Source organism: Oryza sativa, chromosome 2, assembly GCF_034140825.1.
Source record: "Oryza sativa Japonica Group chromosome 2, ASM3414082v1".
Lineage (NCBI taxonomy): Eukaryota > Viridiplantae > Streptophyta > Magnoliopsida > Poales > Poaceae > Oryza > Oryza sativa.
This window is the reverse complement of record NC_089036.1, coordinates 14554082-14581741: the sequence shown is the minus strand read 5'-3', so window position 1 is coordinate 14581741 and position 27660 is coordinate 14554082. Positions and strand designations below refer to the sequence as shown.

The following is a 27660-nucleotide window of genomic DNA, read 5'->3' as shown; positions in this document are numbered from 1 at the left end:
CTGAAATGCCCCTGGACACTATTCTTCCTGCTTATATTCTCTTTTCCTTCTCTTTTCTTAGCGAGCTTGGGAGGCTGCTGGCAATAGAGGACCGAGTGGTGGCAAGTGAGCGCAACAGTGGGCGGCGGAGGGGGTAGACGATGGGTGGGGCGGCGACCGGCAGAGAGGCGGCGGGAGAAGCAGCACCCTCACCCTCCTTGTCGGGTGGCCCTCCACACCGTGTGTCTTGGACTCCTCGTCACTGGCCAGCCTCTCGGTGGATGCCGTCGTGAGTACCACGTCAAGGCTAGCGGCGCCTCACTGCCACTGCCATCGATCAGCAGTACACCACCTCTGCCCGCCGCAATCACCGTCCTTCGCGCCCTAGGGTCGTCTCCACCGACACCCTGACTCCGTCGATGCCAGCCTAGAGCTCCGTGCCTAGGGGTGGATGCCCCTTGTCGCTTCGAGCCCTCCCCAGGATGCTGCTGCTGCCGCCTTCTGCTAATTGAGCCTCCCGGTCGACTCCGTCTGTCCCACCATCGACGCATGCCGCTGCTGCCATCTTTCGCCAGTCGAGCCTCCCGCATGCCGCTCTGCTGCCATCTTTCGCCAGTCGAGCCTCCCGATCATCTCTATCCGTCCCACTGTCGGCCCACGGGGGACCCGACGCATGCCGCTGCTGCCATCTTCCGCCAGTCGAGCCTCCCGATCATCTCTATCCGTCCCACTGTCGGCCCATGGGGGGCCCTCACCTTCAAGGCCAGTCGACGCAGTCGGTTGCCCGACGCCACCGCGAGAGACAATGCCCTCACCCTCCTCGTGGGCACGTCGTTCTTTGTCCTCCGTCCACGCGGCGAGTCGGCCCAGCAGCAAGAAGAGGAACGTAGAAAGCCAGATGTGTGATTGACAAGTGGGCCCATGGGCAAACTTATCTTTAACCATTGTTTCTCTCTCCGTTTCCACCAAAAATAATAAAATAATGAGGCGGGTGTCCAGCAGCTGATTACCATATTTTTTACAGTGTCCACGAGAAGATACACGTTCTCTAGGTGTCTCACCGCAAAGGCCACAAACTTTAAATGTACTGTAGCAAATGTTGCCAAGAATTTTAGTGGCTCAGGACAAAATACTGTTTTGTTTCTCATATGCGTTTATTTACTATAGTTCAACATGCGGGTGCATGTTGGATCTGAATGAAGAATAAATAGGTCATTGTTAAATGAAACCAAGATATGGTGCGGTAAACCAGTATATATCTATCTTTTTTTACTTTGAAGCACGAGGGATCTTCGTGATATACTGGCAATGTGTATTGCCATCGATCTATATGGTTGCATTGGAAGATCGGATTCAAATGTTGCTGCAAAATGTGGCGCGCATGATGGTGTACTGCCTCTTCCATAGGACTGTATTGGGGGTCGTCGTTTGCATCGGTCCTTTATGCTTTTACAATACAAGGATCACTAGTCCTACCCTAGAACATTTCTTTTTTCTTTCAAGAAAATGCGAGAGGCTTGTGCTTCAAGAAGCAGAAATTTGTACAATAGAGTGGTCCACAAAAAAGGAACTCTCTAGGAAAAAGACATTAAAAAACACGTGACACACAAAAACCTCCCATGAGCAGCTAACCATCAAAAGAAAGCGACCTATGTGGCATCAGCCAATACGAACACTCTATTGCTAATGCTTGCAAGACAACTGTGCCGTTGGTGTGATATTAATGAACACACAATTATTCCAGTACTTTTAAATTTCTTGTGCCACTAGGCTGATTAAGGAACTTAATCATTTCTTTGTCTCCTTAGTATAATGCTCGACTACCTTGGATCACCCACTAAAAAAACAGGTTGCCTAAGGTTGAGGTGCTGCCATCGTCAATCTGATATTTTCTAGGACTAGAGAACCATACTTGACGGGCAGAGACACAAGATAAGATATGAAGATGTGTTGCATTGTCTCCCCATCTTAATCGCACAAAGGGCAAGCATTCGGGTGCGACAATCCAAATTTAGCACACCACGTGGAGAGCTTGCAGTGAAGAGGGCCCAAGTCTTTCAAATTCTCCTCCAAGGTGCGAATTTAATGGATGGTGGTGGCGGTGACGCGTATGTCGTTTTCCTCCTGCTAAACGAGGGCACGTTCTGATCTAGCCTTCAGAGCGCTGGCACGCTCCAGCTCTGTGTTGATAGCGGCGCTGGGGCGGCGCGGACACGCACACCACATCTTTCGACCACGTGCTCGTCATCGACACCGTGGAGTTCGACCCCTTCACCGCCATCACCGGCAAAGTTGTCATATCCAAGTCCTACCTTAAGACCTTCTGGCTCCACTCTAACAAGAAGTTCCCTGCATTGTTGACTACTTCAGGTGGTGCGCATGGGATGCCTTCTACCAGGAGACACACAGGAGGGCCCTAATTTCGTTATTATTGACAATGGCTAGCAGATCGTCATCACCCAACCACACACCCGCGCCAACGCCAAGGACAAGCAGCCGCTCCTTCTGCTTCAACATGGTGGAAGAAAAGTAAGAAATGCTATCCTTAGCAATCCTATATTTGGTAATCTTACTTTTACTCGAAGAAATTTCATTACCAGGCTACAACCTACAAGAGCATGTCCAACTTCCAGACAACAATCCTCTTATGATATTCCCAGAAGGAACTTGCGTTAACAATCGGTATACAGTCATGTTCAAGAAGGTAAGCATTTCCTTTTTGTTGAAAAAAAATCATATATGGATATGTGATATGCCCATACAAATGATATTTCAAATTGTTAAGTTGTACAGAGTTTCTACAAGACAAAATTCAAGACTCAATTTCTTCAAACAAAACTGTATCAGAGTACCCGCGTTAAACTCTTTTTGAGCAGTAACCAAATATGGTAGTAGCAATCTGGCAGTGTATATCGGGTACCCCAGAAAGCATACACAAGACGGTCGAATAGAATCAGCCATCCTCTTCCATAAGATATATTTGGTCATCTTTCTTGCCAGACTAACCACGGCTTGCATATTTGTCTGCACTGTGATTTTTCAGGCTGCTTTTGAGCTTGGCTGCATTGTATGCCCAATAGCTATCAAATACAACAAAGAGTTTACTGACACTTTTTGGGACAGTAAGAAGTGAGGAAATGCAAAAAATAATTGTGCAGATCTGCTTAATTTGGCCGTCTTGGTTATTTGAGTACGAAGTATAAACTAAACATCCAACGCTTTGTCAGACATTCTTTTGCAGTTGAATTGTTTCGACTTATGACATCATGGGGTGTTGTGTGTGATGTTTGGTTCTTGGACCCTCAGCAAATTATGCCAGGAGAGACCGCAATTGAATTGGCTCTTCATTTAAAATAAATGAATAAAATATACAATTGCTCACATCATTTTCCAATACTTTGATGGGGTGAGGGATATGATCGCTGCTCAGGTTGGCCTTAAGAAGGTTCCATGGGATGGATACATGAAACACAATCGCCCTGGCCGGCTGGCCCTAGACACACCCAAGAGAAGTACGCCAAGAAAGAAAAACCTTTCATTCCCTATCTCCCTCCAATTCTATAAATTTTGGCTAAATTTTGTTTTAACTTTATGCTCCTGTAATGTGGTTTTCAATTTTCAGACAACGCATCTATGCGGAATCTGCGTTGAGAATACTGGAGGAAATCTAAATAGGCATCAATCAATCAACTCCACCAGGAGAAGCTTTTTGATTACTTTCTCCGTTTCATATTATAAGTCTTTCTATCATTGTCTTGTAATATTAAACGGAGGGAGTAGTTGTTTACCTTTAGCTGACTTTTGCAACAACAACAACAAACTCCATAATACAAATTTCAGCTTACAAAAGTGTCCAATCCAACGTGAGAAAAATGAGCAATGCAATCTTTGTTTTGTTTGCGAATTTGATGGCAGATTAGAAAAATGATATGGGAAAAGAACATCTACATGTGTGGCAGGGAGGTCGAGGACATCTGCATGTGTCACTTTGAGTATCATGAAGAGACACATGCAGATGTTCATCAAACTAGGTTTGGTATCTCATATTACAAACCACACTGGAGGACCCTAGACACTAGGCTAGCATCGGTTTAACGTACGAGCCAAATGATGGTATAACTGAAGGTCTTCGTTGAATAAAAAATTATGCATTCCCAACAGATTGTAAAATCCATATGAATGTCAAACAAAGGGGCTAATCTAGCATGAGAACGACTAGTGGATCATGGAAGGCCGCATGAAACCCCACTTAACTTTTTTTTTTACAGACATGCGTAGGGGGCTGCTTTATCAAATGTTACAGACATACGTAGGGGGCTGTTTTATCTAGTTTATTCCAACAAGCCAAATGAGCCGAACGTTCGCAGTGATTCATTGGACCGGCTATGCATGTCAAACAGGCCACATAGCCATAGGCATCGAAATGAGGCCTAGTTTAGTTACTAAATTTTTTTTTCTCAAAAACATCGTATCGAATCAAAAACATCTAATCGAATCTTTGATACATGCTTGAAACATTAAATATAGATAAAAATAAAAATTAACTGCACAGTTTATATGAAAATCACGAGACAAATCTTTCAAACCTAATTAGTCCATGATTAGCCATAAATTTTTTTTTCTCAAAAACATCGTATCGAATCTTTGATACATGCTTGAAGCATTAAATATAGATAAAAATAAAAATTAATTGCACAGTTTGTATGGAAATCACGAGACAAATCTTTCAAACCTAATTAGTCCATGATTAGCCATAAATACTATAGTAACACACAAGTGCTAATGACAGCTTAATTAGGCTAAAACATAAATTCGTCTCGCGGTTTCCATACGAGTTATGAGATTAATTTTTTTTATTCGTGTCCAAAAACCCCTTCTGATATCTTAGATATTCGGTCAAAGATCCGATGTGACAAAAAATTCTTTTCGCGAACAGGACCTCAGCCAAGCGTTCACCGTGATTCAAGGTAGCGCAGAAATCATAGGTGCGGTCACACTTGCTGGCGCAAACCTCAGCCGCATTGTAAATGCAAAATTCTAAACAAATGCTACTCCACATCTCCACAGCTAACAAGGTTAAAAAAGCACTATTTCTTTCTTCGAGACATTATCACCATGTCAACATAGCATGACAACTAACAGTCACAATAGAATGAATAGCTACTACCCACTATGATTAAGACCTAAGTTCCAGATCAAAATTCTCAATACCATAAATCACGATTACCAGGTGCTAAGAAAAGATAAGAAACATGGACGCAAAATTGACTCAGTGTTACAACTGTAGCACACAAGTAGCAAAAAAATAATAGAAAGGCTATTTAGCAGAAGAGATCTGCAATCCTTGGGTTCGCAAGTACCGGCATAGATTAGTTTGCTGCAGCAGTCTCTTTGGTAGCATCAGACCTGCAATGAAATAATGTTCAGCAGATAGAGGGAACATGAAAGAAGACAAACACTGAAATATGATTCAAGTGATATGACAATGGAAGAACAACATGAACTTTGTGAAAACAACAATAACCCTATAGTAGAGAATGCTAACAACGCAGCTTTATCAACCTAGAAAAATGGTACATTTTCCTTCTTTCAATAAGAGACATAAGCCAAACAAGATTCTTCAACCTAAGTGGACAAATGCAAAGTATATTTACAATTTTTCCTTCTTTCAATAAGAGATGACATGCAAAAATTAAACTGAACTAGAAGGGGCCAAGGCAATAGGGGTACAGTTGCAGGCTTGCGAAGACTTCCTCCATGTGAGGTCCATGAATCAGAAACAAGCAAGAACACACTAATGGTGCACAAACCATACCAGCTAATAACAATGAATATTAACTCATACGTGACTTACTAAAATTACAACAATCATATTAACCGAATTCACATTCTACAAAGCAAACCATGACAAACATATAAATTCACAATAATGAAATTATAGTAAATTACTATGATAAATTTCTTCCTGGTGGCTGATCTACTACATCACATATAAACTAACCAAAAAAAAATTCATGCAAGGCATAAGAAACATGTCATGATGTCTGTTTCAGTATTTCCCTATTATAAGGTTGTGGTTGCATTGTTCATTCTGATAGTTGGATCTACATCTGCCACTCGCAGCCACAATATTGTCAATCGCTTGGAAAAACATATGTAGGTACCTTACTGTGTTTTTTTTTATGCCAAACTATACCATATTCAAGATATCCACCATCACCAAACTATATGGTTCAAAGAATTGAAAACAGGATGTATGCTTATAATTCCATGCATTAGAAGGAAGAGATGTATGCGAACACAGGATGTTAACTCAGATGGGAACAGGACCCTTCCTGTTCAGTACAATGCCACACCAGACGCATATTCTCCAGAATTAGATTGCAACCCAACACAACACGAATTTGAGCACTCAAGTACATAAGTTTGAAGCCAAAAGAAAAGGAGCATAAACACCAGACAAGAAACTTTTTGTAATTTAGATTGTGGAACAAATGGAGAACAACACCAACTACCTAAGTGGCTATTGGCTAAGCATTTGTCATATTGAGACCATAAGAACATGTAACGAACCAAAACTACAGGGTGATATTTACTAGTATATTGTAAAAGAAGCTAGCAGTGATGGAAATGAGTTTGCACCACCACCATACTATGCATAACTGTGTTCATTTTTCTTTTATCTGAACAATCTTCTCTGCATAACTGTATCATTTGCACGTCGTTTGTATTAGAATTAAGTGTGAACTATTCAATTTGAAATCATATATTTATGCTAGATTGTTACAATGCACGGGTATTTGGCTCATGTCTAAATATCACATCAAGCAAGCAAACAATGTTCTTCAATTCACTGCAATGATAATCTTAAAATCTGGCAAACAAAACATTCCCAGCAAAAGACAAACAATAATCAAATCAAACATTACCATACCAACCACTATGTTTATATGAATGCAATTTGTCTTAATAAAACTGTTGCTAAATTGACTAGTAAGAGAGGAACTTATTTTATTAATGAAGCCAGTAAAAATAAAGCTTCGCTGCATACTAATTGGTAATCTGCTAGGACATGCACTTGACAATGAATCTAGAGGGACACATACTGAAAAGCAGATAGCACACAGTAACAGGCTCAATATTTGTTTTCCACCCTAGCAATAGAAAGCATACCTCAGACAAAAAATAACTGAGATCAATAAAAACTACTAGTACCTAACAGAGATCAATTAACTATTAATTCAATAACAGGGAGCAATCGATGATGAATTAGCCAATTGAATAAAAGAAGGATAAAAGTTCAGTTATCAAACCCTTCTTCAAATTTTCTCGCAGCCTCAGCCGTGTTAAGCTTATCAGACCCATCTTCGGATTCTCCAACAGCCTGAACTGCATCAGGCTTCTTCCAAGCTCCCTCGACATGACTCTCTGGCAGTGGACGGCTCCCATTGTCCTCTCCTCTAACAGGGGAACCTCTCCTCCCAAAGGACCTCCTCTCAGGTGGTGGTGCCTCGCGCATCTTCATGGCCTCAAGCTTCTCATCAATCTTCCTCCAGTCCTCACCCTTCGCAGCAAGCACTTCCTCACGTGGGCGGGCAGCCCCAAACGGGTTTGAAGTCCTGGTCCTTGGTTGAATCTCCAGCTTCTCCTCCTCTTTCTCCTTCTCCTCCTCCTTCCTCCCGTCATCTCCCTTGGTAGCAAGAACCACTTCGCGAGGGCGGGCTGCACCAAACGGGTTTGATGACCTGCTTTTAGGCTGCATCTCTCCCTTCTCCTCCTCCTTGTCCTCCTTCCCTTCTCCATCAGTGCCATTAGCCAGTGGCAAGGTCCGCTTTTGAAGGTTCAGGCGTGGCCGGGCACCACCGCTTGAACCACCACCGCTCACCTCCTCCCTCCTCCTCTCCCAAGAGTCGGCGTCTGGGCCTCCATCCCTGTTGAAACCCCAGACTGGACCGCCCCTCCGGCTGTCGGAGGGCGGTGGCGGCGCCGCAGAATAGCCCTTGTTGGAGATCCAGCTCGCGGAATCATCAGCGCGGGAATGCGAGTCGGCCCCGAACGCCACGCTACGCTCCCTCCGCTCCATGGGCGCGGGGGCTGCCGCCCTCTTGGTGGAGACCCAGTCATCGACGTCGTCGGCACGCGACATCGAAGAGTCCACGCCAAACCCTCCCATGCGCTCCCTCCTCTCGAGCGGCTTCTTGCCGGCGCCCCAGTCATCGGCCTCGTCGGCGCGCGACGGGCCGAAGTCCTGGGGGCCAGATCCGCCGCGGCGGGGCTCGTCGTCGCCGCGGGGGCCACCGGCGCCGGCGCCGCCCCAGCGAGCCCCGAAGCCGCGCGTGGCGTTGGCGAGCTCCTCGGCGGTGCGCTCGCGGGGGCCTGTGGGGAGGCTGAGGAGGTCGTCTTGGGTGGGCCCGCGGTAGGCGGGGGCGACGAACTTGGTGCTGTTGAACTCGCCGAGCGGGACGGGCTGCGGCTTCTTCTTCTTGGGGACCTTGGTGGTGGCGGCGGTGGCGAGGGAGGGGAAGTCGGCGGCGGGAACGGGCGGCGGCGGCGGGGGCAGGTCGTCCTGCTCCTCGGCGGCGAGGGCCCACGAGCCGGGTTTGGCCCACGCGGAGGCGACGGCCATGTCGTCGGGTGTCGGCGGTCTGACTCTCTCTCTCTCTCTGGCTGTCGTGCGTGCGTTGCGGATTTGGGAATTCTGGGGTGAGAGAGCTGGTGGAGGCGGCGTTAGGGTTTTATACGACGGGTCGCCCTGCTCTGTGCCCCTGCGCCTGTGATGTGGTATATGGGCTGGAATCCGACAAGGAGAACAAGTCCAGGCCCGCCCACGGATCACACGGTGTCGGTTTCCAGTCCACTTCGGATTTATCAAAGCCGCAGTGATAAGTCCACTTTGACTCCCTGAATATACCTTTGTCAACTATAATACTCCCTCCGTCGCAGAATATAAAAAGTTTTTAAGTGGGATACGGTTATTAAGAAAATAGGTATAAGTGAATGGTGGAGGGTTGTGATTCGATGAGTAGTGGAGGTATATGGGAAAAGTGAATGGTGGAGGGTTGTATTTGGTTGGGAAGAGAACAGCTAAATGCTTGTAACATACTCAAAAATTTCAAATTTTTGGAGAAAATTTTTCACGACAAGTTTTCCATTTTGCTCTTATTGGGTTATGATTGGTTGGAAAGAGAATGTTGCTGGAGAAATTGTTATATTTTGGGATAAATCCTGATGGCTAAAAGTTGTTATATTTTGGGACAGAGAGAGTACGTAATACCCGATATCATGATCTTAAACTATTAAAAACGGTATAATTTGAATTCCAGAGCAATATTGACTATAGTATCTGTTGACGTGGTGTACACGTGGCATCCCATTTATCAAATCTCTACTATTATAAAAATTGAAGATGCTCCTACGGTTCGTCATCCGTGTTTGAGTCGGTTTTAATTTGTTATTCTCTATCTATCTACTACTTATATCTCTTCTCTACTATTATAAATTGAAGATGTTTTTATCGGTACTTTGGTACGCCATTTGTGTATGGGTCGGTTTTTAAATTCGTTCGTTTTTGGAAATACAAATCCATATTTGAGTTGGTTTTTAAGTTCATTCGCTTTTGGAAATACAGAAGAAATCGTATAAGAAATCTCTTTAAAAAAATTCGCATGCTAATTTGAGAAGATCAGACTCCTAGTTGCAGATCATGATTTTCTAACAATATATATATCCAAACGAATTTAACACAGTGAATTTCATCTTAACTAAACCATATAACAAAAATAAGATTAAAATAGCCTTTCCCGTTGCAATGCACGAGCATTTTTTCTAATAAAATAAAATAAATAAAATAGAGCCCACTTATCATACTCCCCTCTCTCTCCCTCTCGTTCCTTATTTATCCACCCGCTCTCTCTTCCGTGATGACTTATGAGTGGCTTTAAATACATTTTTACAGAAATAATATTTTTCAAAAGATTTCGGTCCTATAGAGTAAGAATATTGTGACGACCCGCGCCGTCATTACCAAAATGACGTCACTAGTCCATCAATTATGTTTCGCCACAGTAGCGCTTTTGCGAATAATGATCCACATCAGAGATAGCGAAGGTTCAGATAACATTACAATACCATGCCATGCAGGGTTAAAGTCTGAAACATGGCCTTACAAGTTCACCCATTAATAATACAAGTTCTAAGCAGGAGCTAGCAGTACTTTAGTCATTACTCCTTCGGTCCCAAAACAAGACAAACCCTGGGTTTCTGTGTCCAACGTTTGACCGTCCGTCTTATTTGAAAAAAATATAAAAAAAATTAAAAAGACAAGTCACGCATAAAGTATTAATCATGTTTATCATCTAACATCAATGAAAATACTAATTATAAAAAAGTTTAATATAAGACGAAGAGTCAAATATTGGACACGAAAATTTATGGTTTGTCTTTTTTTTAGACGGGGGAGTTCCTGCTTCGATATCCCAGGTTCACTGACATAGCTACTAGACCACTCCCCTGCGTACATCAACTCATCCCATCCTCCATAATACACGTGATAGTCATAAACAACATCCCCTTGATTTTCATCACACCAAGGGGCATAGTACTGACCCTCCAACCCACCATTTAACTCACTGGCTTGCCCAAAAGTGGCTTGCCCAAAAGTGTTTGGAGGATAGTTAATAGCAAGGGTGAGTACAAGTACTCAGCAAGCAGTATTATTAGCAAGGATGTATGGCATGCGATTTCATAAATCATATCAAGTCATCATTTCTCGATTATAATTTATTATTTTAAAAAATATCTTGTAAGAAGAGTCCATATTTAATTTATAAGAAAAACTACTAATCACTTGTATAGTTAGAAAGAACCGCAATAGGCACCCGTAGCCTCTAATCCAAGAGACAGGCGTGAATCAAGGTTTAATTGAGCACTGCGCAGGCTTGTATCACTGTACCCATATTCAATCTATATATTACCGGTCGCGTATTTGTAATATTTAGAGTACAACTAGGAAGGTAGCCCGTGCATTCGCGCGGGCACATGTATAATTTGTGCAGAAAAACAGGTCTAACAAATTAAGTTTAAATTAAAAGCAAGATGTTCTCTTTTTTTAATTGAATGTCGTCCATTGTCTCATTGTCTCCTTTTTCTTAAGAAACCTCAAAGAAACTTTTACTAACAAAATGTATTTTACTTGTAACATTCGAGTCATCACTTTAATTGGTTCATAAGCATGCAATTTGTTGTATGCATTCATGTCAATGAGTAAAGACGGAAGAAATATACATATCTTGGACATTGTTTCTTCATGATACGTAGGACCTGTACGATATTTTAGAGAAAAACATATAGTCCACTTGGGTCTTAACATGTAGATTTAATAGGAACAATTTAAACTATTTTGAGCTAGTGGCGTGTATATATACAAGATGTAGAGAAACCTATAAAGCTACTACGTACAAGGATATGAGTTTATTGACTCGATGGATTTATTATTAGCTTTTGTCTCTTGGCATTTATCAAAGCAAAATACGACTTGTATATATGAAGAGAAACATAAAATAAAGAAGATAAGAAAAATATAATTAGAACGTCAAATGAACTTTTTCTGTAGCTAAGAGAGTTAATTCATTAAATGTTAGCTTGTGGATTAATAAGTTCCAGGAGTAACACCAGTGGAGAAACCATCTTTGATCGGTCAGACGGTTGGTAACACCAACTGGAACTAAAGATCCCCTTTATATATGTCTTCTTCCTCCTTCAGCCCGAGCAAGCTTCAAAATTTCTTCAAAAAAGAGGGGAGGTCATGCCAAAATTTCTTGTGAAATTTTTTTGGTGATTATATATAAATTGGAGGTGTATAGAAGGTTAGTAACTTCATCCTCCAATGTTTTTTTTGTTGTTATATTACTTTGGGAGCAATGTTTCACATATTTTTTTTGTCTCCAAAACTTTGTTGTAAGTTGATGAGAGAGAAAATTTGTGTGGGGAAGAAGAATATATAGGAATTTTGTTTGTTTACTTAAGAAAGTTTTATTCTCATAGTTTAAAATATAATGAAAATTAATCTTAAAAAATAGAAAACAAACTAAATTAAAAATTAAAAGAAGTACAACATTAATATTAGTTTAAAACTTCAAAAATAATAAATAAGAATTGTTTGTTGGATTATTTTATATTATTGTATGAATAATGATATGTCATTATTGTATAACTGTTGAAAGAGTTTTTAACTCATAGTTTAAAATATAATGAAAATTAATCTTAAAAAATAGAAAACAAACTAAATTGAAAATTCAAAGAAGTACAACATTAATATTAGTTTAAAACTTCAAAAATAATAAATAAGAATTGTTTGTTGGATTATTTTATAATTATTGTATGAATAATGATATGTCATTATTTTATAACTGTTGAAAGAGTTTTTAATTATTTTATCATTATTGTATGACTGTCATTATTGTACGAAAATTTATTTATGTACGATTTTTTTTTTCATTTTATGTAGATGGATCGGCAATGGATGTACGCTGACCGGCGGTCCAAAGAGTTTATTGATGGCGTGCATTATTTTTTGAGAGTGGCCGAAGCTAACAAGCATAAGGGTTTTATTTGTTGTCCATGCAATAAGTGTAAGAACCAGAAGGAGTATTCTAGATTCAGGACTATTCAGATCCACTTGTTTGAGTCGGGGTTCATGCTAAGCTATAATTGTTGGACATCCCATGGTGAGCAAGGGGTTGAAATGGAAGAAGATGAAGTGGAAGACGAGAACATTCCGGACTGGGCTTAGTACGCTGAATTTGAAGGAAATCAAACGGGCAAGGTGGACAGGGATGCTGACGATAACGACGCTGCGGATGATCTTGGTCAGATGTTGCAGGACGCCAAGGAGGACTGTGAAAGTGAAAAGGAGGCCCATAAATTGGAGTGTATGTTAGAGGACCACAGAATGTTGTTGTACCCAGGTTGCGAGAAGGGGCACAAAAAGTTGGATACCACTTTGGAGTTCTTGCAATGGAAGGCAACAAATGGTGTTAGTGACAAGGCATTTGGCGATTTATTGAAATTCATCAAGAACATTTTTTTGGAGGGAAACAAATTGCCCGAGACAACGTACGAGGCTAAGAAGATAGTCTGCCCTCTAGGACTGGAAGTTCAGAAGATTCACGCATGTCCGAATGATTGTATCCTATATCGTGGTGAGGAGTACGAGAACCTAGAAGCATGCCTTGTTTGTAAAGCACTACGATACAAGATTAGACGAGATGATCCAGGTGAAGTTGACGGGCAGCCAACGAAGAAGAGAATTCCTGCTAAGGTGATGTGGTATTTCCCTATAATACCACGGCTAAGGCATTTGTTCAGGAAAAAGGGGAATGCTAGAATGATGCGTTGGCACGCTGAAGAACGTTAACAGGACGGGATGCTGAGACACCCCGCCGATGGTTCGCAGTGGCAAAACATCGACAGAACATTTAAAGACTTTGGAAAGGACGCACGAAACATACGGTTTGGTTTAAGTACGGATGGCATGAATCCTTTTGGAGAGATGAGCAGCGGCCATAGCACTTGGCCTGTTACGATGTGTATCTACAACCTCCACCCTTGGCTATGCATGAAGAGGAAGTACATAATGATGCTGATTATTATTCAAGGCCCCAAGCAACCTGGTAACGACATCAATGTGTATCTAAGACCACTGGTCGAAGATCTGAAACTGTTGTGGAAGAAAGAAGGTGTCCCCGTGTGGGACGAAGACAAACAGGAGGAGTTTAACCTACGATCGCTGCTGTTCGTAACCATCAATTATTGGCCTGCACTTAGCAACCTATCCGGGCAATCTAACAAGGGGTACAAGGCTTGCACTCACTATATGGATAAAATTGAAAGTACGTATCTTAAGCACTGTAGGAAGGTTGTGTATATGGGTCATCATCGATTCCTTGCTACAAACCACCCGGTACGGAAGAAAAGCAAGCACTTTGAACATAAGGCGGACCACCGTACGAAGCCTAAATATCGCAGCGGGAAAACAGTGTTTGCTATGGTGAAAGATCTTAAAGTAGTGTTTGGAAAGGGGCCTGGCAGCCAGCCTATAGAGAGCGAAGATGGTCATGCGGCGATGTGGAAAAAGAACTCTATATTTTGGGACTTAACCTATTGGGAATTCTTGGATGTCTGCCATGCAATCGACGTGATGCTCCTCACTAAGAACCTTTGCGTAAACCTGCTTGTCTTTCTGGGTGTATATGGAAAGTCGAAAGATACACTGGAAGCACGTAATGATCTGAAGCATATGGAACAATGCGGCGACCTTCACCCGGAACCAAAGGATAAAGGAAGCCATTACTTTAGTCCAGCCAGCTACACTCTTAGCAAGGCAGAGAAGGAAAGTATGTTTGAATGCTTAGAGAGCATTAAGGTACCGTCTGGATACTCCACGAATATAAAGCGAATAATAAGCACGAAGGAGAAGAAGTTCACAAACCTAAAGTCTCATGACTGTCACGTGTTGATGACATAGCTGCTACTAGTTATAATTCGGGGTATCCTTCCAGACAATGTCCGGGCAACAATAACAAAGCTATGTGCTTTCATGAACGCAATTTCGCAGAAGGTCATCGATCTGGATAGATTAGAAGCCCTTCAAAATGATGTGGTGCAATGTCTTGTCAGCTTTGAGTTGATATTTCCACCTTCATTTTTCAATATAATGACGCATCTGCTTTGTCACCTTGTCAAAGAGATTGGTATTCTCAGGCCTGTGTACCTACACAACATGTTTCCTTTCGAGAGGTACATGGGCGTTCTGAAGAAGTATGTTCGTAACCGTGCTCGTCTAGAGGCAATCATCGCCAAGGGGTATGGAACAGAGAAGGTCATTGAATTCTGCGTAGAATTTATTGAAGACCTTCGCCCAATCGGGGTGCTTGAATCACGCCATGAAAGGAGACTACGGGAAAGGGGACTCTCGGAAGGAAATCAATAATGACGGTGGACAACAATTTATTCCGTAAAGCCCATTTCATGGTTCTGCAACAATCTTCATTGGTGGCTCCTTACGTCGAGGAGCACTTGGCTCTAGTTCGCGCCAGAAACATCGGTAAGTCCGATGCATGGATTACACGGTATCACATTGATACTTTCCCCGCGTGGCTGTGACAACATCTCATGTGTAACGAGACGATTGACCAACAACTGGCCTTCCTAGCGAGGGGACCATCTGGCTCGATCGCGACATTCTAGGGATATAAGATCAATGGGTATACATTCTACACGAGAGCCCAAGACATGAAGAGCACGAACCAGAATAGTGTTGTTCGTATAGATGCCATAGGACACGATGGTACAACTGGCATGTATTACGGTGCCATCGAGGACATATGGGAACTTGACTATCGACCTCTCAAGGTCTCTCTGTTCCGGTGCCAATGGGTTAGGTTGACTGGTGGAGGCGTAACGATTGATGGCAGTGGGATGACAACGATTGACCTTAACAAGGTTGTCGGACTAACCTTTTGTCCTTGCCAATGATGTAACGCAAGTTTTTTACATGAAGGACATGTCTAGCAAAGGAAAGAAGGGCAAAGGGCCTGACGAGCCAAAGCCCCACGTGGTTCTCCCAGGCAAAAGAAAAATCGTCGAAGTAGAGGACAAGACTGACGAGGATTACGATCAGTTTGATGGGCAACCCCCTTTCACGGTGACAATTGACCCTAGCATCCTCCTATCAAATGAAGACACCCCTTACTCACCTAGTGATCACAAGGAAGAAACAATAGTGAGGAGAAACTACGTGTGGTCAACCGTCACCGCCAATGTATTGCCGTAATTGTTGTGTACACGATGTAAACTATTTTGGATGTATTGAATATCCATATAAATCAATTGTTGTATGGTATATGTTAATTATGTATGATTATTAGAATTTTTAACAAATTTAAATCATGCATATGCTAGTTATATATGATAATTAGAATTTTTAAAAGTTTTAAATCATGCATATGCTTATTATATATGATTATTAGAACTTTTAACAATTTTAAATCATTCATGTGGTATTTACATATGATTATTAGAATGTTAAAAATTTTAAATCATGCATGTGGTATTTACATATGATTATTAGAATTTTTAACAATTTTAAATCATGCATATGCTAGTTATATATGATTATTAGAATTTTTGATAATTTTAAATCATACATGTGGTATTTACACATGATTATTAGAATTTTTAACAATTTTAAATCATTCATGTGCTTATTATATATTATCCACTTAATTTACTATAGACAACAATATATTTTCAAGGTTTTGTCATTAATTTTGTGACTTTAAATCATTTTAATGCATTATTTACTATTTTAGAAACCCATATGTAATGAAATTTAATATGCAATGCTATTATCTTTAGTCCCGGTTCTTAACCCTAACCGTGTTAAAAAAGAATTTGGAAATAGCGGGAAAAGATCTTTTGGCCCGGTTGGTGATAACAACCGGGACTAAAGATATCTTTAGTCCGACTAAAGATATCTTTAGTCCCGGTTCGTAAGAACAACCGGGACTAAAGATGTTAAGATAAGATCTTTAGTCCCGGTTGTTGTCATGAATAGGGACTAAAGATATCTTTAGTCCCGGTTGTTCTCACTAACCGGGACTAAAGATCATGGGGTATATATATGCCCAAGGCGCACTCGTCTTCTCCACCAACACTTAGATGTTTTTCTCCGATCTCAGCTGCATCACCTTCGCCGCCGCGCCTAGGGCATCCCTTGCTCCGACGCCGCAGTCATCTCGCTGTCGTCGTCGTCGCCGTCGACGCCGCCGCCGCATTGGGGTGAGAGGCTCCGCGATCTCAATCTTTCTCTCTCTCTCTCTCTAAACCGGCCGCCTCGCTCGTCGTCGTCGTCCTCGCGCCGCTCCCGACGCCGCCGCCACTCTCGACGCCGACGCCAACGCCGCCGCCGCCGCCACCGCGCCACGCCACCGCTGATGCCAACGCCTACGCCGACGCCGCCGCCGCCGCCGCACCATGCCACCGCCGCCGTGCCAAAGCCACTGCCGATGCCAACGCCGACGACGCCGCTGTGCCACGCCACCAGTGCCGTGCAACGCCACCACCTTTGCCACCGCCGCCTTTGCCGACGCCGTGGCCGCCACTGCCGAACGCGAACGACACGTGAACGAACTGGAACGAACGGGAACGAAACGTGTACGAACGGGAATGAAATGCAAACGAATGTAAACGAACCTTGAATGAACGGGAATGAAACACGAACGAACGGGAACGAAACACGAACGAATGTGAACGGACCGCGAATGAACAAGAACGAAACGTGAATGAACGCGAACGAATGTGAACGAACCGCGAACGAACGGGAATAAAACGCGAATGAACGCAAAGTTACATGTCTCACAAATTAATCCATGAACCTAAACTTCTACTCCCCTCCGTCCTAGTTTAATCATGCAGCGCACTAATCAAAATATGTTCCTTTGTGTTTAGACTAACACATTTTTTTCCATGTTGTAGGAAAGACGTCGTCGTCGTCCCTTAAGCCAAAGTGGTAGCTAGCCCTAGTAGGAATTTGCGCAGGCAAGTGATGTAATTATATATGAGTATTAGAGTATTAATATATGATTATTAGAATTTTAATACAAGAGTATTAGAGTTTTAATATATGATTATTTAGACTTAGCATATATGACTATTAGAGTTTTAATATATGAAACTTAGACTTAGCATATATGATTATTAGAGTTTTAATATATGATTATTAGAGTATTAATATATGATTATTACGAATTTTAATATATGATTATTAGAGTATTAATATATGATTATTAGAGTATTAATATATGATTATTAGAGTTAGCATATATGATTATTAGAGTATTAATATATGATTATTTAGACTTAGCATATATGATTATTAGAGTTTTAATATTAGAAACTTAGACTTAGCATATACGGTTATTACACTCAGCATATATGATTATTATAGTTTTCATATAAGATTATTAGAGTTTTAATATATGATTAATTATTAGACTTAGCATATATGATTATTCGACTTAGCATATATGATTATTAGAGTTTTCACATAAGATTATTAGAGTTTTAATATATGATTAATTATTCGACTTAGCATATATGATTATTCGACTTAGCATATATGATTATTAGAGTTAGCATATATGAATATTAGACTTAGCATATATGATTATTAGACTTAGCATGTATTAATATTTATCGTTTTAATATAAGATTATCAGAGTTAGCATATATGATTATTAGAGTATTAATATATGATTATCAGAGTTAGCATATATGATTATTATAGTTTTAATATATGATTATTAGAGTTAGCATATATGATTATTAGACTTAGCATATATGATTATTAGAGTTTTAATATATGATTATTAGAGTTCTAATCAAATATTATATACGTAAATAACAAACGGCTGCAAATATTTCTTGTATGAACAGATGGCTGATCGCGATGACAAACATATACTATACGATACAATCGCAGAGGGAAGCAGCCAGTACTGGAACGAAGAAGAGGGGAACGAGGATCCAAACCAGTACCTGAACGAGGAGGGGAACGTGGAGAGTGATGCAGAGGGGACTGAGGAGGGGAACAAGGAGGCGGAGGCTAGTGGAAGTCAATCCTCCGCTGGACAGAAGAGGGCACGCGGACAACGAGGTGCCGCGAAGAAGATAGAGGGTCGGCACATCATAACTGAGGTGGACGAAGACGATCGACCTAGTGCCCCGGCTGAAGCAGCCAAGAATTTTGTACGACACAGCGGTTGGGTTGTGAAGGATAACGTGCCTGTCAGCAAGGTGTACTGGCGCAGAACAAGGGCACGCGGGGATTATGACAGCTTTGTCCCGGAATCAGAGAAAGATACGATGTGGATCACAATGCTCGAGACGTTCACGCTCCCTGCGGGTACGGAGAACATAGTGAAACAGTGGACTCTTAAGAAAATGGTAGAACAATTCCAGAGCTTCAAGGGAGATCTCTACAAGAAATACATCCTGAAGGGGCTGACACCGAACTTCGACGTATTCCCGAAGCTAAGGGATCATTGGGACGAGTTCGTCGCTTACAAGACAGGGCAACAAGGGCAAGCGATGATGGACAGAAACAAAGAAAATGCCGCCAAGAAGTACCATCACCTCTTGGGGTCAGATGGCTATAGCGTCACAATGCTGAAGTGGGAGGAGATGGAGGCCGGCTTGATTGAGAGGGGTGTCGAACCGGCCACCGCTAAATGGCTGGATCGATCGAAGTTCTGGTACTATGCTCACGGTGGAACGCTTAACCCTGTTGACGGCTCCCTGGTGTTCAGCGATCAGATACGCGAGGCTGCCAGTCGACTAACGGATGTAGTGGAAGCCTCTTGTCAGGGCACGTTCTGACCCAACAGAGATAAGGACGAGCTGTCACTCGCCCTGCAGACTCCCGAGCATCCTGGACGAACACGAGGGAAAGGCGTGGTTCCTTGGAAGATTGGATTCAAGGAGGACATCCACACGTACAAGAGTCGGATGAGGAGCAAGAGAGATACCGAGGCGAAGATTGCAGATCTTGAGTACAGGGTATCGAGCTACGAGCTCAGCATGCAAGAGGAGGTGGCAAGGAAGGTGGATGAACGCATGGCCGCACATCGGTGCCATGATGCCCAGCCATACATTCCTCCTGTAATGGTCAGCCCCTCAGGCAATCGTAGCAGCTGCGCCTCAACGGGGCAGGTAGGATCACAGAGCATGGACGCCGTGCAAACTCAGGACGAAACCACTTGCCCCATTGATGAGATCACGCAGCGGACACCATGTGAGCTGCATATTCCCTTCAAGAACTTATCAATCAAGGTATGCCCGTAGTTTTATGTTTTTTTGGACTTGTACATTCCGCAAGTTTCTGCTTAGGTTGATTACTAATAGATAACCTCTCATCACGTGAAGGTTACGTCGGGAATGACCATCCCAACGGACCCTTCAGGGACTTACCACTGCAGGCTGATTCCAGCAGGATACTCGAGGGTCGAAGTTGAACTGGTGGAAGCCGCGTACGAGGAACTCGAGTTGGACTACCCTGGAGGAGACGGTAAGACGTATCTACGCGACACAAGCCACGCCATTATACTATGGCGCAAGCGCTACATCATCCTCCCTGGGCGACAAGCGGTGTCTCGTGCACCATCCCCTCCGGCTCCACCATCTCCTCCTCAGGCTCCTGCACCGTCTCCTACTGATCAGGCTCCTGCACCGTCTCCTCCTCAGGCTCCTGCATCGACTTCTCCTCAGGCTCCTCTGCCATGTCCTCCGGCACCTTCCAAGTCAAGAACTCACCAAGCTCCACCGCTTGCCCGCACAAGGGCAACGAAGAAGGCGAAAGTTGACGCTGCCAAGAACAAGGAGCCACCGTACGATTGCACGCAAGAGGAGCTCGACGCTTACGTGGCAGAATAAGTGAAGAGGCAATTGAAGCCTCAGAGTCCAAAAAAGAAGATTCCTATAGACCCGAGTGCCAAGAAGTTCTTCCAGAAGATGTCGGGACCACTCAAGGAGGCCTTAAAGCTAACGGACTATGAGCGAACACTTAGGAAAGCACATTCTGGAAAGTCCAAAAAAGTCCCTCAGCTTGGAGAGCAACCAAACCAGGAGGTCGAGTTGTTAGTGACCGGGCAAGAATTTGGAATAAAAAAATTCATTTCTGACACCGGGCTAACTAGGGCTCAGTTGCTTAAAGCGCACCAATCCCTAAGGCAGAAGTGAGACACCAGTACGAACTCGGTAAACCGCTTGTCAAGCCTGATGATGAGGGCACAACTAGCTCGGATATAACCGTGACTACCTTATGTATTAATCAACCAAAGGTGCATATGTTCTACATTAGATTTACTTGTTATATATTTGAACAAACGTTGCTACACAATGAGTTTCGTGTGTTTTTGTTTTCAACAGAAACTGACCACTGACCTCGAACAGGGACTCAAATGTAAATATAAATATTACAAGGACTCAAACATAAAGTGCAAAACTAAAATTGGATCATCTCAAAAATGGATTGCTCATGTCATGTATGTTCTGTTTTTATAAAAAATATCTCAAATCCGTTACTTAACACTTCTATAAAGAGGAAAATATGGACGGTCACGGATAGATCGGATTTGATCCGGAGTCTCTCCTCACGCGCGCAGTACTCTCCTCACGTGCACAGTACGGCAACTCATAAAAAATTTCTCCAAATCACAAAAATGGAAACCCGATGACGAGACGATTCAATTTTTCAATGTCCCGGCAACAACCAACGAGATGAAAAAATGGACCCAAAACTGACGTACAACTCACACACTTGAGTGATGAACCCTGGACCAAAGTGATGAACAGATGCATTACTCAAAACTAAAATTAAATCTAAAACTAAACCAGCACTCGACACGACGATGCAATCTAAAATTCAACGAAGCAAAATCTAATAGAACAATGCAACAGTTCAAATTGTCTAGGTAAAGAATAAATATTTTTGTGTGGCAATTTTCTGGTTATGGGAATTTAAATTACCTAACGGGCAACCGGGCTCTGATACCTACTGATGAGGGATGTTAGGTCCTGATCTTCCGATAGGTATTGATAAACAATTGATTTGGACGGAGTCGAGACACAACTCGATCCGGCTTCTGAACGAACACGCTACTGAGCCCCGCAATCGCAGCACTACGTCTCCTCTGGTTATCAACCGTGCTGAAACCCGGTTGACCTCGCCGAGAAGGCTAATCCCTGCATGCGAATCGAAGAACACAAGAAAGAACAAGATAGATTGCAACCAAATTGCATATGAATGATTAAGCACTCGAATTTGGGGTTCCACAAACCGATCTAGCGACGAAACTGTTCTTAACAGAATAATCTAAGTAAAACCCAACTCTAAACGATGACGGCTACTGAATAAATGTGATTAGGGACGTCCTAGGGTTGCACTAGGGCGCACACCCCCTTGGGCTAAGCCCACGACACAATTACAAGGCCCAAAACCCAAATCAGATTCGGACTGGATGAGATACATGGCTTGTTTTGCAGATTCCCGGCAGCTCAGTAGGAATTTTGATGCAGGACCAAAACCATCTGAAAGTAGACTCCATAAGCTTTTCAACAAGTACTCATGGACCCCGAAATTCCTTCTAGATCAGCGCCTAGATCCATTTGAAGTTGATGCTGCTAGGAGGCCCGAATCCGAATCCAAAACGTGTAGAACTTTATCTCTTATCTTCTATGGACCAAAAGTGATGTGGTGAGATGGAAGTGGACTTGGAGAAGGTCTTGGTTTGGTCCCCAATCAACTTCTTCAATCATCCATGCATTCCTTACGCTCGGTCTCTTTTCTTTCGCCCAAGCAAGTACCTCTGCAAACAAAAACACACGAAACTCATTGTGTTGCAACGTTTGTTCAAATATATAACAAGTAAATCTAATGTAGAGCATATGCACCTTTGGTTGATTAATACATAAGGTAGTCATGGTTATATCCAAGCTTAGTTGTGTCCTCATCACCTGAGCAGCTACAGTCCCTACCGACACAGACGTACCAATTCCATGAACGGTACATAGAGATGAGCACCAGCGGTAGGGAGATTATCGGAGCGAGGATCAAGAACGCCGACTTCTTACAAGGAGAAGATGTTCTCTGGATCAATTTTAAGGATATCTACGAACTATACCAGCTAGACGTCGTCGACGTCTCTCTTCTGAGCGCATGGATTTTGTACGTATCGTTGAGAGTTATATTTCTTACGTTCCTTTAATTAGCTCCTTGTATATATGTACACCATAAATAACAATTCCTTTATTGTTGTAAAATGGAGATTCAATGGGCCCGACGGCGGGGGGTTTTCGATACTGGATTCATCGACCCTCGGAATGTAAACGTCGAAATGGTCACCAAGTATCCACAGGCCACTGAGGAAAATCTCGTCCATCTCCTCAAGGAGCAGCATTTCAAGACGTTCATACTACTGCCGTACAACACAGCGTTAGTTTTTATTGTCTACCGAACAAATTTCATTCCCGTACATATACATGTACAGTGTTTCATATATCATCTAACACAAATTGCATATTCCACTGGGTCCTTTTACTCTTCGACTTGGAGGCATGCAGAGTTAATGTCTATGACTCAATGAATAAAGATGAGTCTACTTTTGACCAGGTTTTTGAACTTATAGATAGGTAATGTCATATGTTCCAGTGTTATTATTATGAATTTTGCTATTGCTAGTACAAATCGTAGCTTTAAACTCCATGTAGGGCTTGGTATCGGTTCTGTCATTTGGTCCGCGGCACTTGGAAAGAAAAACTTAGCCAGAGGTTCAAATTTCCAGTGAGTACATGATCTAAATTTATATTGAATCTCTAATTCAAATATAAGTGTATATTAAATCTCTCGTCGTTTGTCATGTATATAGTGTGCAAAGCAGGAAGAGGGAACTAACTTGTGTGGCTACTACGTATGTGAGTATTGCCACTGCTTTGCAACTCAAATCATCACCACAAGAGAGCTCGATGTACGTATAAATAAACCATTCAAAATTTCATTGCATACGTATCGATTTCTTGTTTACTAATTAATATAACTTCATACATTCATAGGTTATTCACATGAGGGACAACCTCACACACAAGGACTTTATCACGGCGGTTCAAGAACAACTCATGGGATTCATCAAAGAACAAGTCCTTAATCCCGAGGGTGAATTCTACTACGACAAATCTACAATTCATAAGACGTTATCTTCTGAGATAACGACTACGTCGAAGTCGTAGCTAGGACATAATGAATTGTAATACATGTCTATATTTATATATGTACACATTTACTTTACTGTAAATATATATTTTGGTCATATATGCACATAAAATGTTAAGTGCTTTAATATATACATATATGTCTATTTTGTACACATATCCATATGCATTTGCATACATATAAATATGTATAAATACATATATATATTATTCATGTATATATGTAATATATATATATATATACATACATTTATATATACATGTATATATATACATGTATATATATATATACATATGTGTACACACACACACACACACACACACACATATATATATATATATAAACCATGCAGCAACAGGGCCATGCAAATAAAAAAAAAGGTAGATCGATCTTTAGTCTCGGTTGGTACCGGTAACTAAAGATCGATCTTTAGTCCCGGTTATTCCACCCAGGACTAATGATAGCGATCTTTAGTCCCGGATTGGTAGTTCCGGTTTGAGAACCGGGACTAAGGGGGTTACCATCCGGAACTAATAAAGGTTTCTCCACCCGTGTAAACTACAAATGTTATTTGCAAAAGTGGCCACTGAGGTTGAGGCAGCTAAGGCATCAATACAAGCGGCTTAACATTTTAGCCGCATATGTAAAAAAACATTTATGTAATAGTGTAATGAAAAATAATGGATAAGTGTGTGGATATTATGGATACCACATACCCACTCGCTTGGATATTCGATTGAAGATAGGAGGTGGGTCGAGTCTAGGAATTATGTAATAATTAGGACTGGGGATTTATTATTGCCTTGTTTCCTACGGCAAGTCTCATAAGTCTTACTCATATACGGTTATGTAATATATAAGGAAACCGATGCCGGATTCGGTTAGGTTTCTACCCTTCTAACCTTGCACCAACCTATACAAGGACACGGGGTGTTTTGAAGGCATAACCACAGCCAAGATCGTTAGATCAATACAACACTCGACGAATTCAATCGCCGAAACAGGAGTAGGGGTATTACCTCTTTGTCAAGAGGGTCTGAACTTGTCTAAACCTTTTGCTTTCTACCTATCCACTTTCGATCTCGTACACCACCTTTTTCTTATTGCCAATATGTAGAACTGACAAAGTGGCTTAAAATTATCATGGTACATAGATTATTGATATTCCCTATGTGAAACAATACATATAAATATATGCGTATCATAGTTTGCTAACATTTGATATACCTTGATTTTTCTTGGTACATAGAAAATCGAAATAAGTTAATCATTATATGTGTTCCATGGCTGCAATTTTGTCTGAGTTGTCAGTATAGCGTGTTTATAATAAGTATGTTATAAAATCTAAATGGATTTTAAAGTTGGTTATGCATGTGTACGAATAACAAACATAACTTCTTCTTCTCTACTACTACTTATTATAGGAGTATTCACATTTTCAATAGCCTACGCATATAAAATAGACAAAATTATCTTTATATATAGAAGGTATGGAAGCCAAAGCAATATTCATCTGGTTGTTAAAAGGACCTGTAAGTCCATTAAATGGCACCATATATTATATTTTAGAGCGCTTATGTAAAGGATCAACTGATTTAATTTGTCTTATCAATTGTGCATATTTCAAAAGACATAATTATTTGGATATTGTTGCATCTGACTAAAGGTAAAATATTTTTTTCATAATTGTTATGTTAGTCAAAGTTAAGTTAGTTCTTTTTCACCTACATATTATATATCCAATTTTTCTATGCGTGCTTACAAAGTAATTAATGTATGATGAAGCAACATATATTGTTAAATTGTTTTACAATTTTGTACGGTAATTTGGATTATATGCAAAGTGTAATAGTGTGGTCCCTAGATAAATTACTCCTTTAGCCAGTGAGTTTATAAATTCTTATCCTAATACCGTCGATCTAATTTCGCTATGAAATTTTGTGGAATCACTGATTTAAGATTACATAATACATGTTCATTTATTTTAATGTTGAGTAAATTGCATTGGTGGTACACAAACTTGTTAGGTGGGTGCAATTTAGTATATAAACTTATAAAATGCTCGTTTCAGTACACGAACTTGTCTGGTTCGTGCGAATGAGGACCAAAATAACTTGGCAATGTCAATTTTATGAAGTTGACGTTGATTAGGATGCGACGTGTATACCTGTAGCAAGTATGCATAGGACATGCAATATTTATAAATTTAGTCTCTACTTTATCCTTCATCATTGAAATGATGAATTTTATATGTTTCTAACCCTTATATCAGTGCTCGATATTTTAAATCTTTTTCTACTATCACTAAATCCTATTCTATATTTTATTGAATAGGTGTAAGTCTAGTGGCAACCTTCTCATATATATATATATATATATATATATGTTTACATAGCATCCTAATCAGCCCCTAAATCAATAGGATTAGTCATATAGTGTCCTTTTTGACTTCTCCCGCACGCACCACGCAAGTTCATGCACCAAAACGAACATTTTACAAGTTTGTGCACTATATTGCACCCACCTGACAAGTTCGTGTACCGACGATGCAATTTACTCTTTAATGTTTCTTTGTGGCCGCTAGATAAATTATTCTTTTATATGAAAATTTATTCATGGTTCATGTTTGTCGAATGGTTCCAGATGTCAAAATATATGTTCATTTCTATAATATCTTATTGCTATTTGGTTGCTATACAAAATATATAGTGGCGTAACTACATTCACCTTCAAGGTAGATTATTCGATTTTAACTAATTCATGCCATATTAATTAATAATATCAATTAATAATTAAATAATTTATATGTGCAGTGTCATAATAATATTTTTCTTGGTTTGACATTGAAAAGAAAGGGTATATATCCAAGTGATGTCCCAATATTTTTTTCTGGGTTTGTCACCGAAAATTAAGGGTATATATATTATAATTTTTATATAAAAACATATGTACTAATAGATTATTTAGCTAACTAATTAATTTTTATACTATGTATGGTTGTTAGAGGTAGAAAATAGGAGAGAGAAGAGACGGAAGGGTGGAGGTCAGAGAGGGAGGGAGGGAGAGTACGTACATATATGTGCACGTTCTATTTTTCTTTTCAAATATATTACGTGATGAATATGCGAACGGAAAGTGGAGCGTGTACATATTTTCTTTCTTGGAGATAAGATGTAATGGTGAAAATTAGTATAATTTAATGGTTTATAAAATATTAGGTCCACCTACCACGTGGCGATATAGGAGCGTTTGTAGGAGCGCTACGTGGCGGTTTAAAAGCGTTTGTAGGAAGTTTAATATATAATTAATTTTTATAATGTATGGTTGTTAGAGGTAGAAATTAGGAGAGAGAAGAGACGGAAGGGAAGAGGGTCAGACAGGGAGGGAGGGAGAGTACGTACATATATGTGCACGTTCTATTTTTCTTTTCAAATATATTACGTGATGAATATGCGAACAGAAAGTGGAGCGTGTACATATTTTCTTTCTTGGAGATAAGATGTAATGGTGAAAATTAGTATAATTTAATGGTTTATAAAATATTAGGTCCACCTACCACGTGGCGATATAGGAGCGTTTGTAGGAGCGCTACGTGGCGGTTTAAAAGCGTTTGTAGGAAGTTTAATGTATAATTAATTTTTATAATGTATGGTTGTTAGAGGTAGAAATTAGGAGAAGAGACGGAAGGGAAGAGGGTCAGACAGGGAGGGAGGGAGAGTATGTACATATATGTGCACGTTCTGTTTTTCTTTTCAAATATATTACGTGATAAATATGCGAACGGAAAGTGGAGCGTGTACAGATTTTCATTCTTGGAGATAAGATGTAGTGGTGAAAATTAGTATAATTTAATGATT

The 27660-nt window shown here is 41.1% G+C and overlaps 1 protein-coding gene and 1 pseudogene across 1 annotated transcript; one reads left to right on the top strand and one right to left on the bottom strand.

The window, feature by feature from the left end:
• Positions 1-5055: 5055 nt before the first annotated feature.
• LOC4329233 (eukaryotic translation initiation factor 4B3) lies at positions 5056-8684 on the bottom strand. The gene is made up of 2 exons (XM_015771461.3): positions 7293-8684; positions 5056-5385 (listed from the first exon to the last, which is right to left on the bottom strand). The coding sequence occupies exons 1-2, from the start codon at positions 8603-8605 to the stop codon at positions 5349-5351; spliced, it is 1350 nt and encodes a 449-aa protein (XP_015626947.1). The 5' UTR covers positions 8606-8684; the 3' UTR covers positions 5056-5348.
• A 9790-nt stretch (positions 8685-18474) lies between these two features.
• Positions 18475-23820, top strand: LOC136355163 (uncharacterized; annotated as a pseudogene).
• The last annotated feature ends 3840 nt before the right edge of the window (positions 23821-27660 follow it).